This window comes from Plectropomus leopardus, chromosome 18 (assembly GCF_008729295.1).
Source record: "Plectropomus leopardus isolate mb chromosome 18, YSFRI_Pleo_2.0, whole genome shotgun sequence".
NCBI classification, from domain to species: Eukaryota; Metazoa; Chordata; class Actinopteri; order Perciformes; family Serranidae; genus Plectropomus; species Plectropomus leopardus.
Genome location: NC_056480.1, coordinates 27,310,764 through 27,327,683, shown reverse-complemented (window position 1 = coordinate 27,327,683; position 16,920 = coordinate 27,310,764). Strand labels below are relative to the sequence as shown.

Sequence of the window (16,920 nt, the reverse complement as noted above, 5' to 3'; positions counted from 1 at the left end):
AAAACAAGCACAACTCAGGGTCCACTTACTAGCTTCTTCTGTAGATTTTCCCCCATTTCACGTGGTCTTCACCAGTGATAGACTTGGCTCAGTTGCCCCAGAGATAGATCTGTTGACATGCAAGCTCAGTAGCTTAAAGCCCTGAAAAAGCAAGTTGTCCTTGAGTTGCATTTTATTCAGCTTTTATTCTCATGTCAAGAAAGCTTAGTTCATGTTTTCATTTGTTCATTTTTGTGGCCTACTGTGGCATGGCTGAACTTAACATTTAGAGAAATAAACCAGCAGAGAGGATAGTGTTCTTTGTTTGTTAATTTAATGTGATCAAACCATAACAAAAATCTTAATGGCGCCAGTGCCCCTTTGACTACTCCTGAATGGCCCCCTTTCATTTGCCATCACTGTTCGGCTAAATGTGACGAATGTTTGGGTAGCAGCTACTACAAAACCAAACAAGCCACTTTCACCTCATCCATAAACTAAGCTCTGGGTAAAGAGCCCAAATATGACTTGGAAAAAAAAGAATAATTTTTCAAGGACAAATAATAGACCCAACTGAAGGGAAAGCAGCCATTAGACAAAAGAGACAAGAGACAGCAAGAGAAAGAGGCAAATATCTTTCCAATTATCAGCTGTGGAGCATGTTCTTAAGAGCGAGCTGAAAGGACAGGTTATTAAGCTTTAATGCATCACAGCATAGGAACCATTCAAGGCCTTCTCTCCCATTAAACCTACCGCCAGGCTCGCAGTGTGTGTGTGCATGTTCACGGCTAAGCACCTCGCACTAAACACTTAAAGACTGGTAATGAGAGTGTGAGTGCTGGCTAGTCCGCTTACAGAGGGAATAATTGCAGATTTAGCCAACAAGGGCATTTTCATTCCCCCTCTATAGATGGGATTATACAGACATACAGGAAACAAGAGTCCCATTTTCCTAATAAAACCACTCAATGGGAGAGAAAAAGTTGGTAGAGTGTACACAATATGTATGAAAGCGTTTGAAAAATCCTTGCGCAAAAGAGAAAAAGCAGATTTAATCACATCTTACTGCGTGTAACATTCTTTTTGTGAGCTGGAGGTAATGCTTCCAGAAAAACACCACCGAGCAACAAATCCACGTGGAATATGAACCTGATTTCTGACTTCCATCATCCTTCTTTTCAAAGCAAACAAACACTATGATGAAATTTCTGTGGATGATATATTGCTGTGGTTGAAGTCTGCCTATGAGTGTGATGTGTGGGTTGATTCCACAAACAAAGCTGGAATTGGTTCTCCTTATTGAAATCCACCATATAATATTTGAGGAAGGAATACTCAACTTGCTTTGCTCGGGGACAACTTTTGCAACGACAGGTCAGAGGCCAGTTGCAGCAGCCCCATACACGTTTCTAGGATTTTAGGATATTCCTAGGATTTTAGGACATTTCCAGGATTTCAGGATGTTCATGGATTTTGGAACATTTCTAGGATTTTAGGATGTTTCGAGGATCCTAGGATGTTTTTAGAATTTCAGGACATTAAGGACTTAGCGAGGACTACTGTCAGGGGGTGTGGGGTATCCTCCACTGGAACTTTTTTTTATAAACAAGCTTGATTTTAATGCTGCTTTATGCACTCTGCCACCGTACGTATACTAAAAGTACAAAAACAATTACCACTGTGAATCACTTTGTGCTTATTGTGAATTAGAAAATGGTTGGGGGGCCAGCCGGCACACTATCTGGAGCTAGATTTGGCCTTTGGACTGTAAATTGAGTATCACTGATCTGAGGGAATCCATCTGCCCACAAAGCTTTCCTGCCCTCAATAAAGAAAATGATGAAAAAAAGGATGGAAGTGAGGTAAAACAGGCTTTTCTTGGGAAGGCAGCACTGATGAACCTGGACGGATGCACAACTTAAACGTTTTGGCCCACCTGTGAAGCCTCTCAGTGCGTGGGGGACGTTTTCACAGCCAGGTACTGCCATATTAACACATTAGCAGGACAAAACACTGTCTAACATCCAGTCCAAGTCCCTGGGATCAATGAAGAAGTATTGGCTGTGGTGCTTCTGCTCAGTCAGCCACTAACTCTCCTTCTGTCCCTTCCTGCATCTAGTGATCATCGCCATGTGCACAAGCTGCGGCCTCGAGTCTGATGAGGATGATTTTCCGTAGATGGGATGATTAATGCGCCTGCTCTAAGATGCTGAGTGAGATTGATGCTGCCCGCTATCCCCTCCATGCCTAATCTTTCATCCTTACAGTAAATATGACACAATGTCCATATGCAGCCGAAAACAGCCTGATTACAAACAGCTTGCAAGCCCTCGTCCCCTTTTAATGATTACATCCAAAGGCACTCTCTTAGTCAAACGGCTGTTTCCCTTAATGAAATTAGCCGATCGCACTATCTGCCTCCTCTGTGTGCTAGGTAAGGAGTTTCCATGGGGGTCATTCGGCTAAGTAACCCTCGTTAAGCAACTCTAATGTAAATGAGATGCAAATCTGGCTAAAACGGAACACTGGTTAATTTGGCCTCCTGACATTGCAAACAGTCATGGGGGGATCCGATGCAAATTACATGCAAATGACAGCTGACGGCCTTTGTCTCTATTGGCTAAAGGGTAGGAGCCTACGGGTTTGGGTTCACGTCTGGTTTTTACTATGCAAATATTTGATGTATCCAAGTGGAACTAAAGAAAGTAAATACCCACTGGAGAGAGGGGTGGAGTGGCAGAGGGGAGTTCACAACAGGTCAGGAGGCTGTCATCACAGCAGCTGAAGCATTATACACCCACACCACGCGGCCCCAGTGCAGGAGAGGAAAAATACAAACCTCAAACCAGAGAACAAGAGGGAAGCAGACATTACATTCCGACCGCTCCGCATTTACCAAAAGCCAGGGCCCAGCTGTGTGTGATCCAGCCAACTCCTACATCATCTGGAGCCATGCCTCATATACTCACTTCTGAGATGGAGGCCTATAAAGCCTGCATATAAATATGGCAATCTGGTCTGAGTCATATTAACACTTGACAAGAGGGTGAATCTGAGGCCAAAGCCTCCTGTGATGGGGTCAGATCTTTGTACAGCAAAGCCCTCGAAGACCACGTGACAGAGAAAAATCACTTTCCCTAATGCTCAGTCCATACACTGACCTACAGTATGGATTGCTGCAGACAGGAGCAGTTAATTGATCCCCGTCTATCCTCTGTCAACTATACACTTTTTCAGAGCAGCTACTGTTTTTCTTCTCCTTTGTATACATCTAAACCATGCATTTTTCTCATTCCTTGAGCTCTACACCCAATCAAGTTTTACCATTTAATTTCAGTGTTTCCCAATGAAGGTTCCACCTCCCCAAAGCTTAAATTTCAAAAGCAAATAGGTAACAAGTCAGTCCCAAACAAGAGGCAACCTGGAGAGCTGAAAAATAAAGCCAACACGAGTGCCAAAAACTGAAGTTCTTTGAACATCCACTTGAGGCTGGTTTAAAGAGTGAGTCAATCCCCATAAGCTCCCATGTTACCATGGCCAACATTACAACAGCAATAAACATATTTACAGCCAGGTACAAAACAATGTTTTTGGTCTCAAGCAGATTGCCCCATACATGACAACTGTAGGGGGAGACTTTTTATATAACTCACCAGTTATATTTTATAATGGCTTAAAGTAAAAATAAATAATAAAGGGCAGGCCGCTCAGAGTGAGACACTGTCTGCCAATGGTCCTAAGCTTCTCAGATCCATCCCTTGCTCTTGCTGCTTAGCACCAGCTTTTTCCAAAATCTGGTCACTTTCTGGCTCCAAAAATCAAGATGGTGACAGCCGAAATGCCAAAGAAAATGACAAAGTCTGAGGCTAGAAAATAAGTGCAATGTAAAAGTGTCACCTGGCTCCAAAACCGAGTCAGTCCCATAGACCCCCCATGTTAAAATGTCCAACATTACAGCAGAAATAAACACATCTACAGCCTAACACAAAAAAACAACATTCATGACATCTGTACATAAGGTGATGCTTTTGAAATAACTCACCCATAACATTTCATCATGGCTTAACATTACGTATAATTAAGGTTGGGCTTCTTTGAGTGACAAGCTGTCTGCCAATGGTCGGCCTCTCAGTCAGATCCACCCCCGACTCCTCCAGGACGCCACTTTCTCCCCAGATGTGGTCACTTCTGGCTCCAGAAACTAATATGTCGCAGCTGAAATGCCAAACTCAAGGCTTCAAAACAGGTGTCAATAAACCAAAGCGTGACGTCACAATAGTTAAAATCTATTATGCCCAAGTCCAAAGGCCCCCTCTAAATCAGCCCCTCCAAAATTTCGCAGTATGAATTTGAGATTGTGGATTTCATGGCAGCTTTTCTAAAAAAAATGCTGTGAATGTTGCAATGCTTTAAGGCTTTTTTTGCAATGAGATTATGATACTGTCTTTGACTTAGAGGTTATTATCATGAGTTTTCAGTGTATCCCAAAGAATTAGAATCTATTTTTGATTAAATGGGGGGTGGATGGGACGGGGGCAGCAAAAGCAGATCGCTGGCGATCATTGGGTAACATTAGCTGTATGATGCTAGCAGTGACTCCTGTCAGTGTGTTGAATGAATTTGGAAGCTACAATCAGGTTGTAAGCAACCCAAAGCTGGTCAGTTGTATTGATGAGGCCAGGGCAGGGACCATACAGTGATGTTATATTTATTCTACTGTAAACACCTCTGAGGAGGAGGTGCAGTCTCAGTTTACTAGCCTCATCTCTCTAAAGGCCACACCCTGAAATGGTACAGCTAAAGAATGAGTCATGTGGACGTTACCTTAGATAACTTGTACTGTACTTTGTTGATGTGTGCACTAAAAAGGAAAAACTCCACAAGCATCGGCCCCGTGTGACCTCAATTATCTCTGCATAGTGTGAGAGTGATAAGATATGCTTTGAGAGAAAGATACTGAAGAAAAGTGTGAAACAGTTTTTTGCTTTCAGAACCATGTGTTTTTGGATGTTCAAACTTAAAGCTACAGAGGATAACTTTTCACAAATGTGACAAAGTTTTTCTTTCATAAATGTGACTGTACCCACACATCAGTACATGAAGCAGATAATCTGTGAAAAATCCTTCCACTCTGCCTCCTTATAGTGCTTCTAATGGCATTTGATCAAATATAAATCAAGATTCTGTTACTGCATTGCCTATTTCTCACTGCAGATGTTTTCAGAAACATATTTTAGTGTATTGTTCAGTTGTAAAATGAGAACGTTTGCTCCAGCAGGTGGGCAGTATTTTTTTCCAGGTTAACCTTTTCAAACATGGAGACTAAATCACAAACTTTTTCATCAGTCCGTGAAAAATATTTGGTCATGTGCAGTGAACTCTTGTAAATGTTATTAGAAGCGCTACAGGGAAGCCACATGTTTGCTGTGTGAATATAATGACAGTTTCTGCAAATATGACAAAAAATATTCTCATAAAAGTTACCAACTGTTTAAACCTGCTGTTGAAGTATTGACTGCTCCAGAAAAGAGGGATGATTTACACAGTAATGGGACATAATTTGATGGCACAAGCATGTCTCCTGAATGAGACATGCTAGTGTCTTTTTTTGAGAGCAATGGCTTAAAATTCTGAGAACAAACTGCCAGGGGGTGTCAACAACCCAGTCCCAGGAAAATAAAAATAAGCTTGAGATGAGCAACACGTGTTCAGACGATCTTATGACATTTTGCCTGAATTAGAGTGTTTTGCTAGTAAAGAGCGACAGGGAACGTGGTGAGAGAGCAAAGAGGATGACACACAACAAAAGTTCCAAGGTGGAAACGAACAAGGGATTCCACACACTATTCACCGGAAGACCACACGGACGACACGCTTAAAGAGCAATATATGCAACACCCCACTTCAGCTTGGACACCCCTCCTTTTATATATTCAAAAATGCATTCAAACTCAGAAACCTCCACACCCACAGTTAACCCAACTGCCGCACAGCTCATTTCATTCATGGTGTTGCACTTGGTTGCACACAGGAAAAGTAAGGGACATAGCATTGGGAACGAATAAAGAGAGCTTAAGAGGGAAGTTCAAACATCATCTTCACACAACCTCTGTGTGAAGTGGTTATGATTGTTGGTTTCAGGAAGTCAGAACAAATTGTCGGATGCAAGCTCCACAACTGTACCGCTGGAGAGAGTGTAGGGGGTCTCAGACGCTATTCAAGAGGAGCGCTTCACTTAAAGCATACTGAAACCTTCAGTTCAACGATGTAAAGTATGATGATAGCCCTCTCAACTACTCGATGCTGAACGCTCATGTCACACTCTCTCCACACTTCCTAAAGTTGTCATTATAGGGGGTTGTTGCCTTAAGCGGGAACAATGTGACATTGTGCTTCAGGGTATGGAGGACAAGGCAATGTCACAGATTTCTAGCACTGGTAGATCTTTTCGTGGTAAAAGGCCAAGAACCTATGATGCAGTTCAAGAAATATTTTACCACTGCAAAGATGTTCTTTTCATAAAACTGGGCTGTCTGCAGTAGAAAGACACAAATACTTTTGAAATTGGTGCTACATGACCAGAGAAAACAGAGAAAAAGGGCCAAGGCATTCCCTTTTTTTCAAGAGGTAGAAAACCTACAACTACCAGAATGCAGACAAATTAACGCTCCCACTGGTGGGTGACGTAATCCAAACTCATTCGTTTGACACAATATCTGCCAGCTGGTGATAAACAATCTCATATTACAGTTAAACAGTAAGCTCAAACACTGCTGGAACATTTCATTCTGAAAACATTTGAGAAAAAGGCAACGCAGTAACAGAATCTTATATTTGATCAGCGCTGCTGATCTCACTTTCACTGTGTAGGAAACAGTATGGTGCCCATTTCTTGTTTATTATCTTCTTAAAAGATTTTAGATGAGAAATAGGCAGTGCAGTAACAGAATCTTGGTTAATATTTTATAAGCGCTATCTAGTTTTACCATATAATCTACGTTATTTAGACTGCATTTTACTGTGCAGGAAACAGTTTGGCGACCATTTGCTGTTCGCAAACTCTCACTATTACAACTAAACATGGCATCATAATATGTTTTCTGAAAATATTTAAGACAGAAATAGGCAACGCAGTAACACAATCTTGGTTTATATTTGATCAGCACTGCCTAATTTTATTGTGTGATCATAGTATTTTTGGCACTATGTTGCCCACTCCTTGTTCATGAACTCTCACTATTACAGCTAAACAGTGCAATAATATACATTTCTGAAGACATTTTAGCTAAGAATAGGTAACATAGTAAGTGAATCTTGTTTTATATTTGATTAGTGCTTTTTTTCCCTGTCTGATCTCACTTTTTTTAACTTCTTTTTTTGCTGTGCAGGAAGCAGTATGGTGCCCGATTCCTTTTCACAAACTCTCAGTATTACAGCTAAATAGGGCACTAAAATGTCTTTCTAAGCACATTTGAGGCAAGAAAGAAGAAGGCAACTCATTAACAGAATCTTGGTTTATATCTGATCAGCACTGCCTAGTTTCACAGTTTGGAGTTTGGTGTTTGTTTGAGAAAGGTAGAGGGGTGGGTCTGTCTCTTGATGCACTTCTATACTCTTTTGTCCACGATGGCGGGCAATACGAAATTGTGAGAGTACAGCCTGTAGTTTAACCACCAGCCTATTGTTATAATACAAAGCAGGTTGAAAATCAGCAAAGTATCCTTTTAACATCACAGACTGCAGGCGGACTTAAGTATGTTAAAATGACCGTCCATACTTCAAAAGTCTGTTACTGAGGAAGCTTCTACATCCCAGTCCAGCTGTGCCGATGAAGCCACAAGTTTTGCCCTGAAACACCTGTTTAGACTGAAGTTAGGTCTACTGCAGACAGGTGGAGGTGTGCCTGTGGGTTCTTTCTGCACGTCCTGTCCCGCTCATCTGTTGCGCTCTGTCAATACATCCAGAGGCCCTCTGAGTCAGCCTGCACAGCGAACAAGCACACCTATCTCTTTGGTGTACTCCGCACACTATGAGCTACGGGTGATGAATCAAACTACTCCTGTCCTGCTCTCTCACTATTCATTTCATTCATAAACCCAAAATATTACTACGGCAGCTGATTGGCTGGAAGCGTGCTACGCAAAAAGACGGCGTGCTCTCCGTAGCCAATGAGAGGCGAGTAGTACGCTCTATCCCTCTCTCTCTGTGCTTTCATGCTCCCTCTTTAACCCTCTCTTATTTTTGTTCTGTCTCTCCCTCTCTCCCTCCCTGCCTCGGTGCATTACAGCAGTCAAAACAACAGCCTGGCTGAAGAGAGCGCAGCGTCGAAACAAGTGCTATATTTTTGGGAGAGGGGACAGCTGGACAAAGCTATCAACCTTCACATCCAGAGTGGATGGCACTTGCTTCAAGTCACTCCTAAACCCCCTCAGGGGCCAAGTCTTAAGCGGTGACTTAGTTGTGTCTCGTCCTTTAAGCCAAGCCATCTGTGTGTTTTGTTCCGGTTTTTAAAGCTCCTCCTGTACGTCATTTGCTTGTAGGTGACGGGGGGAAAGCACTCTAAAAATGAAACTTTATTGAGCGATTGATTGGCTGATTGACAGCTATATTGACTGATCTTTAACCGAGCCCTCCTGAGATGGTAGGGGGCTGACGTCAAGCTAAATTCAATGCGACCCAATTCAATAATCACTTTGGGGTTGTTGTATTTTTTTTTCATGTGCAAATTTTTGTGGCACAGAGAGGACAGAAAAACAACAGAAACACACATGAATCAATAATAGCACTGATCCAGTGACTCTCCATGAACTCAGAGTGTTGTGCCAGTGTTTATGGGGAACTGGGTTGACCGGGTTTACAGAGGGGTTTTGAGGAGCAACGCTGCCATCTATGGACGGGAGTTGATACAGCAGGCTGCCGACAGATTACATCATCATGTTGAGGGCAGTGATGTGTTTTTCTAAGATGCTGTGGCTCAGACAAAGAAAGGCAGGGGCTGAGATAGTTGTTTTTTATCAAGGAAATATAGAAGACAAACATTATGTATGTCAAACTTTTAAGTTTAATCGGATATTTTACATAAACATGACATAAAAAAGATTTATCAACTGGAAATAAATGCTATCTGGACCACACACTACATTCCCAAACAACCAGTCTTCTGCTGAAAATTATAGGTGCAGAGCTGTGTCTCTGAAATTTGAATGAGACAACTGTGAACAAGTCAAGATAGTCAAATATATTCACCAAAATCCTCTATGCCATTATTCAAATGTGAAATATCCCTCCAACTCTTAAATATAGTCTATATTTAACATGTGACACATATTGTATATATTGTTATTTTTATTCTTACTTATGTATATCTCTGTTGTAGCATTGCACACATATTTATATTTTTTGATTTTTAACTTACATACTAGTTTTATACACTGCATTGTAGCATAAGGCACAGTTTTATATTTTACAAACTCAGCACATTATACTTAACTATAATTTAAATATTCACACATTAGTGCAAATTGTCTATCACTGTATTTCTTAACCTTAATATTTTTACTTTTTTTGCATTTTTACATACTTACTGGTACGTCCTACTTGCTATGATTCTCTATGATTGGCTTCAGAGCCACTGTAACGAATCAAAATTTCCCTTCAGGTTCCTAATCAAACCTGGGCTTTAAACCTGTTATTGCAGTCTTCTAGCATTTTCTATTGCTGCTAGGCAAGTTCACACTTGTATGTGACTTAGGCCATGTTTAAATAAGAAGGGCCCTAATAAAAAAGGGAAAAGTCTTTCCTTTGTGTTCTAAAAAAAATCTGCATTCATATGATAACATTGTAGGAATTATCCTCATGTACACGGATCCCTAAAACAACCGAAAATGCTGCAATATGCATGCAAGGTCAGTAGTTTGTGGTGTAACTCTGTAATAACACTCCAGAGAAGAAAACCACATGCAAGCACCAAGTGCGGCCGTGACGTCACCATTCTCACAGGATTCGTGCACTGCCAGTTTACACGGCCAGAGAAGGGTAGGTGTTTTCAAAAGATTACACTCTGGAACCTGGTTTCAGAAGTTTGCGTTTTCAGAACACCAAAATGCCGTTGTTGTGTGAACAAAAGGCCAAACCACAACAAAAGTTTAACGTCTCATGCAAAGCCGTTGCCATGTAAACAGCCCCTTAAAATCATTTTCCAGTAAGCCTTTTTCATTCAGTATCTAATCAACTATTTCAACATGTAAATCATTAGCAGTGATGCCTTAGGTTAAGACTTTAATGAGCGGACAATCTGTCACATGTCAGCAGGTGTCTGTCCTGATGTAGCCCTCAAGGTCAACAGCTGATATAGCTCAAACCAAACTCAAAAACTCTGCGCTATAGAAATTGATCATTAGATACTGCATATCACTGTGCACAGAGATTTGTTACAAATTCTAATGCTCTCATGACTGTGTGCTTTATTCCAGGGCTGGCTGGCCATTTTTGACCTTTTATAGACAGTTGTTGGTATTTGTCCATTTATAAAGCCTCACTGGGTAAACTCCCCGCTTATATTTGCAATTTGATGAAATAGAGATTTGACTGTCCCTATAGTCTGTGATCTCAAGATCTAGTCTTGTTCTCTGTTCCTTGTGCTCAGACTAAGCTGGAAAGAAAGCTTTTATGTGCTTTGTGCCCCTCACTTGAAGCAGCCTTCAAAAAGATTTGAAACTATAAGAACAGGTCTCTCTGCCTGATTGCTCTCAAGAGGTACAAGGGTGAATGCATCAGTTGGTACTTGTCATTGTGCGTAGGTGTTTTAATGTTTCTAAATGCTACTGTCTATCTTTTGTGGGGTTTTTTGGGGGTTTTTTTGAGGTTATCGTTGTTTGTAACTTTTTCTAATGCTGCTGTCTTGGCCAAGGAATTGTTGATCTCAGCAGGATTTACATGGTTAAATATGGATTAAACTTTGGAAACCTGAGAAAATTGGTTTGGTTCTTTCAAAAACATGGCAAGAAGGCAATGAGCAACAAAATAAGAGATGACCCAGGAATTAAAAGGAAATTAGTAAAAAGTACAAGAAAATTACCTAAGAATTATTTGGGTTTTTTAAATGAAAATTTTGAAAAAAATTGAAAAAGAGAGAAAGAAAGTAGAAAAAAAAAAAAATTCTTCTGAAAGGCACCTGAAAGCAGTACAAGAAAAGTGATGTCGCTCCAGGTTTCAAAGGGTTAAATAAAAAATAAACACATTTTGAAGAATAAAATTATATATTTACATGGCAGCAAAACAATTTTCCACTGAGTTTAGGTAGCTCAACTAATTTCCAGATGATGCGTAATTTATAACAATAAATACCCAGAGATACATGGGTAAATACATTAGTCACAAAGTTCCAAAACATTGATTGTGTGATTGAAACAGAGATTCTGTGGGATCACACTGCCTCCCAGTGTCTCTTCGTATATTGCAATGCAGTAAGATGGATTTCACTGCAGGGAATGTCTATCATACACTAGCAGAATGTGACTGTGGCTCTCACATCTTAAGACGTTGAGAGTTTTTAGTCACACACTGTAAGATTTTGCAAAGACTGAGGATCTTGCAGGGTCACTATTTTCAAGACTACAACTAGATTCCTTTTGAGGTTATTTCCCATCCTGCTTCTGCTGGAAAATATTACACCAAACTCCACTAAGGAAATATGACATAATAACAATTCCCTAGGTGTTCTCAAAAACATATAACTCTAGAAAGATGAGATAAAGAGAGTCATATAGCAACAGTATTCTTGTCATTCTGCATCAATATAATCCATAAAAAGAAACATTGCATTGGTGCAATGCATGTGTTTGTTAAGGACTGAGCATACAACTGAATAAATGAATACTGGATTATGCTGCACGAGTTGTGTGAGTTTGCAATCGAATGCTTTAATAGTATTGATGTTGTGTTCTGCATTTACTTCAATTTTTAAGGAATGTTGGCCTTTTTAGCATTCTTCGTTTACCGTGGACAGGGTTTTCTTTACAAATTCAGCATGACACAGTGAGTAATTGATGTACAAATGGTCATTTATAGGTTAAGCATTGTTTTAAAATAGCTTTAATTTGAACACTCACTTGCTGTCCAGCTCATTTTAATTGCTAAGAACGAAAATGGCAGAATTCCTAAGGCTGCTATTTCAGATCTGATGCTGTCCACATTTGGTTCTGAGAGGAAATATAAGTTTTTAAAAAAATTATGTTGTGGCTACTAACCCTCTGAAACCCTCTGAAAAAGGCAAATTGCCTTAATTAATACTCTGGGCTTCAGTTCAACACTTTGCAACTGGATACTGGACTTCCTCACATGTAGACCCCAAACTGACAATCTCACCTCCTCTACATTAGTGCTCAACACCAGAGCCCCCCAGGGCTGTGTGCTCAGTCCCCTCCTGTTCACATTGTACACCCATGACTGCATTACCAGACATCAGGAGAATGCTATTGTGAAGTGTGCAGACAACACCACCATCATCAGCCATATTACAAACAACAATGAGAGTTTATACTGGGAGAAAATCAACAATCTTGCAGAGTGGTGTACAGAGAACAACCTACTGCTCAACATCTGTAAAAACCAAGGAGCTTATTGTTGATGTTAGAAAGAAGGACACAGAGACACACAGCCCTGTCTACACTAGTGGAGCTGAGGTGGAGCAGGTGAACAGCTATAGGTTTCTTGGAATCACTGTCACTGAGAACCTATCTTGGTCATCACACATCACCACCCAAGTTACAAAAGCACAGAAAAGGCTCTACTACCTACAGAAACTTAGGAAGGCTAAATTCCAGAGCAAGATCCTGGTTAACTTCTACAGAGGAGCAATAGAAAGCATACAGACTGGAAACATCACAAACTGGCATGGTTCGTGCAAAACCCAGGACAGGACAGCCCAGAACATCACTGGTTCCCATCTACAGGGCATCAGTGACCTCGGTGAAGTGAGGTGTCTGCACAGAGCCCAAAGGATACTGAAAGACAGCAGCCAGCCCAGCCACAGTCTGATCACCCTGCTGCCATCTGGAAAAAGATACAGTATCCACTGCAGAACCACCAGACTACAGAGCAGCTTCTTTCCTCTCAACTCCTCCATCGACGCCAAAAGATGTAGCAGAATTAGGATCACCTTAAAATTTCAGATTTTCTTAAACTACGTTTAAGAAAAATGACAAAAAAGTTACCTTGTACCTTGATTTCTTTCAAAAACATAGAACGAAGACAATGCCGGTGTTGTGGGACTGCATTTTATTTATCAGTGGAGGGGGGTGGCTGGAGTGGGCCTTTTTTATTTAAAATAAATATAAAATACTACCTGCAAAAGTTGCATGTCCCTCACCTAAGCCAAAATTAAAAACAGAAGTGCCACCCCAGTGCTTACATTTCTAATGCCTGACCTATTTTGCAGCTCCCCTTCCCCCCTTTATAAGTAACAAAACGTCCCTATCTGTAAACACAGAGGGAAGCCGGCGTGGCGACCCAACCATGCGTAGAACACCTAGTCTAGTCCAACTGTGGTGTTTCTGATGAAATAGCTGGACTTCCAGTTGCAATTTCTGGGTGTGTTAGTCTGACTTTGAGAAATTTGATTTCAGTGGGACTAACATGTTTACATGTATTTTCAAAGTCAGAATAACACAATAATTTGTCTTTCTCTAACAACACATAAATGGACTGTTTACCTCTTCTGGGTGTGGCACCTCCAGCGTCGTCTCTGCAGGGGCTTCGATTAAAATCACAGTCTGTTCTCTGAAGCTGGGGATCCTCTGGACAGGACAAAGGACGAAAGGTATTTCAATTAAGAGAACTTGGGATCTTTGTACCACTTTACATCTTAACAATACAATACACAAAGTGTTTGTGTATTGCCCACCATTAGTTTTCAGTTTTGCCCCCCCCCCCCAAAAAAAAGTTTGGGCACCCCTGATCTAAGCAAACCTCTCCCAACAGCCAGAGATTTTTAAGACAGTTTTGTTGTAGTTTTTTATTAAATACTTCCTGTGGCTTAAGGCAAAAAAGATAAATTATTTGAATGATAAGCCAGACACATTTTTCTATTTTTCTTACTGGCAGGGGGTTATTTGATTCCCCTTTGCCATGGCAACAGGTGCACGATCTAACTTATAATTATATTATAGATACTAAACCACAACACTGTAAATTTAAAACTCTAAACAAAATCTTGCCCACAAGAAACATGCTCATGGAAGAGGACCAAAACTGTGGCTTCTGTAAAACTGAAATGAAACACATGCTGCATCTCTTTTGGTTTTGTCTACATGTGGTGACATGTTGGATGACCCTGAAAAGACAGCTGGCTTTACGCAGCCCCTCTTGGTAACAATGTGCCCTCAAACAATAATACTTGGTGAATTAAGAAATGGATGCCCAAGTATTTAAATACAGTTATTTTATTAGCCAAGAGATTTATTTTTGAATTGAAAGAAGATGGTTTGACCTAATTACCTAATTGTCTCTATTTTTTGAAAAATGATTTCAGGTTAGAGGGCATTTTTGCAAAAGACAGGGAACAATTAAGGACTATGAAAAATGGAACACATTAAGGCCATGTTTAGAAGACTTATGATCATGATGGCTGTGTTTTTGTTTGCTTTGTTCTTTAGAAATAGGGTTTTTTTTACTTGTCTTGTGGCATATGTTTGCAGCATGTTGATGGATTGTGGTGTGTTGGTAACATGGTTGCATCTTGTGTGTATTGTTTTAATATTGTAAATATAATTTAAAAAAAATAAAAAGGGGTTAAATGTCAATCTACTGCATTTTTGAAGGAAAGTTTTGTGTGTGTAAATTAAGTCTGAAACTAGAAGATTTTATGTGACCTTGTTAAATGAATTGCGTATTAGCCAAGACAGGACAAAAATGAAAAATTCACTCAATCCAAGTTACCTGACATTATAACGATTTCAGGTAATTTCATATAGGAAATTATATGTACAAACGAGACAACACTGGTACAGAAAGAAAAAGACAAAAAAAGAACATTAGAACAGGATCGGTACACAGTATCAATAGATAGCCAGAGTGACTAGAACTCAGTATCAGGTAAGAAAAGGTTGGATCCATCCATCCTTTCAAGCAGAGCCAAGAAAACGACTTTTGAATTCTTTACATTTTGAAGGCTTTTAATGAACATGAAGCTTTGCTGTTAAGGCTCCTTTGTGATCACAATATAAAATGTCTTCAGAGACGGTAGTCAGGAGCTCTGTGTTGAGACAGCAATGTTCAGACCTTGGTGAAGGACACTTAAGGACACCCAACAATGTGAAAAATTGAAGCTCTGTAAAAAGTGTTCTATAGGCCTGTACCCAACTCGAAATAAGGCCAGTTGAATCAGATTGCCTGGTCAATAGCAATTTTCAAAGATTCGTTTTGTTTTACAATATTAAGTTTTAACGGGGCTCAGCGTAATGTTCAGTGTGACAGCAGCACTCACTGACATAGTGAACAAGCTGACAGCGCTCACGAAGGGTCGTAAACGTGCAACAGCATTTTTTGCAGAAACTATATAACAAACAAGAGCCAGAGACTGTATTGTATTGACTTGCTGTGAGCTGTAAATTTATCACTTGTAAGCAAAGGAGTGGCCTCTCTCTCTCTCCATGCCAAGTATCTCCTCTGTGCCGCAGCTGCTTCAGTCAAAGAGTAGCCTGAAAGTCAAGAGCGCTCACTCCACAGCAACATCTCGATACCAGAATCAGAAGTGCACTGCACAGCACACTGACTAGCACAAAAAAAACCCAAAGAAATAAAACATTTTTAAAAAGGACTCCTTAACTTAGAGCAATCTTAGTCGACTGAGAGGTCTCTGACTGATGATTCGAATCTCCCACTTTTAGGGGACAGCCCCAGTGTTTTAACTACATCATGCATGTCAGTTCAAGTACTAAAGACTATAAGGAAGCCATGAAAAGATCTCGGGCCTCCACATACTTGAGTACATCCCACTCACATCACCCAGGATCTGTAAATGTACATATAAAAATAAAAAAAAGTCACATTCAGATCAGCATAGTTCTTTTGTTTTATCCTCTTGATATCCTGTTTGTGAGAAGATGGAAATTGCCTCCAAATGTTTGCTGTTCAGAGAAGAGGCATATCCAGGGGCAGCTGGTCCAGATCAACAGAGGAGAAGAGGTCAGTGATGCCCTGATCCTCGGTCAGGTTCACTTCATACTCGTCTCCATCCACAGAGAAAGATAGAGGGGGAGTGAGGGAGACAAAGCTCTGTTGCTCCTCAGAGGGAGGTCGGAGAGAGGAGGGGGAGACAGTAACTGGTGATGAGTGTTGTGTCGGCTCGGGCAGCGGGTTGGAGATACTACTGATTCCAGAAGTATAGTTAGCTTTGTCTGGAAAGAAAATGGGAGTGTGGATAAGGGGACATGGAGGAAGGAAAAAAATGAGCAGTGGAAGTTTAAAAACCAGAGCAAAAGTGAGCCAGCAATCTAAGGGTGCTTTCACACATATGTAGTTTGGTTTGCTTGTTAGTAAGGTTCATTTGGGCTGGTGTGAAAGCTGTTAATCGAACTGTGGTGTGGACAAAACAAACGGACTAGGACTGCCTGAAAAGGTGGGTCTTGGTCCGCATCCAAACTGACTTTGGTGCAGTTTGTTTGTTGTGTGAAAGAAAAAGAAACAAACCTGGGATTTTATGATAGCAGGTATGTGGTTTTGGTAGGATTTTAGCAGCTAAGCCAATAATAAATCCATCTGCTGATCATGAAACCTTTGTGCGATCTCACAACTGATCCTGATAAAGGCCAGTGCTGCCGCTACATGCACGGGCAGCAGCACAGTAGCAGCACGGGCGCGCTTTTACATTGTTATTAACAGATATTAATACAATGAATTGCCTTTGACGTTATGAGACATGACAGCTTTTAACTATGGGAC

General features: G+C 40.7%; 1 protein-coding gene across 3 annotated transcripts in view; it reads right to left on the bottom strand.

The window, feature by feature from the left end:
* e2f3 (E2F transcription factor 3) overlaps nt 1-16,920 on the bottom strand; it is a 102,811-nt gene that overhangs the window by 77,525 nt on the left and 8,366 nt on the right. Inside the window, exons 7-8 of one of the 3 annotated variants that reach the window (XR_006106770.1) lie at nt 13,692-13,775; nt 30-141 (exon numbers count right to left, since the gene is read on the bottom strand). Coding sequence is in view for 1 of the 3 variants with exons in the window: in XM_042505958.1 (XP_042361892.1) it covers nt 16,111-16,376 (266 nt within the window). In the remaining 2 variants the exon portion in view is untranslated. Of the gene's footprint in view, nt 1-29; nt 142-13,691; nt 13,776-15,134; nt 16,377-16,920 lie in introns of those variants that run through there. The other 2 variants (XR_006106769.1, XM_042505958.1) reach the window with 2 other exon arrangements.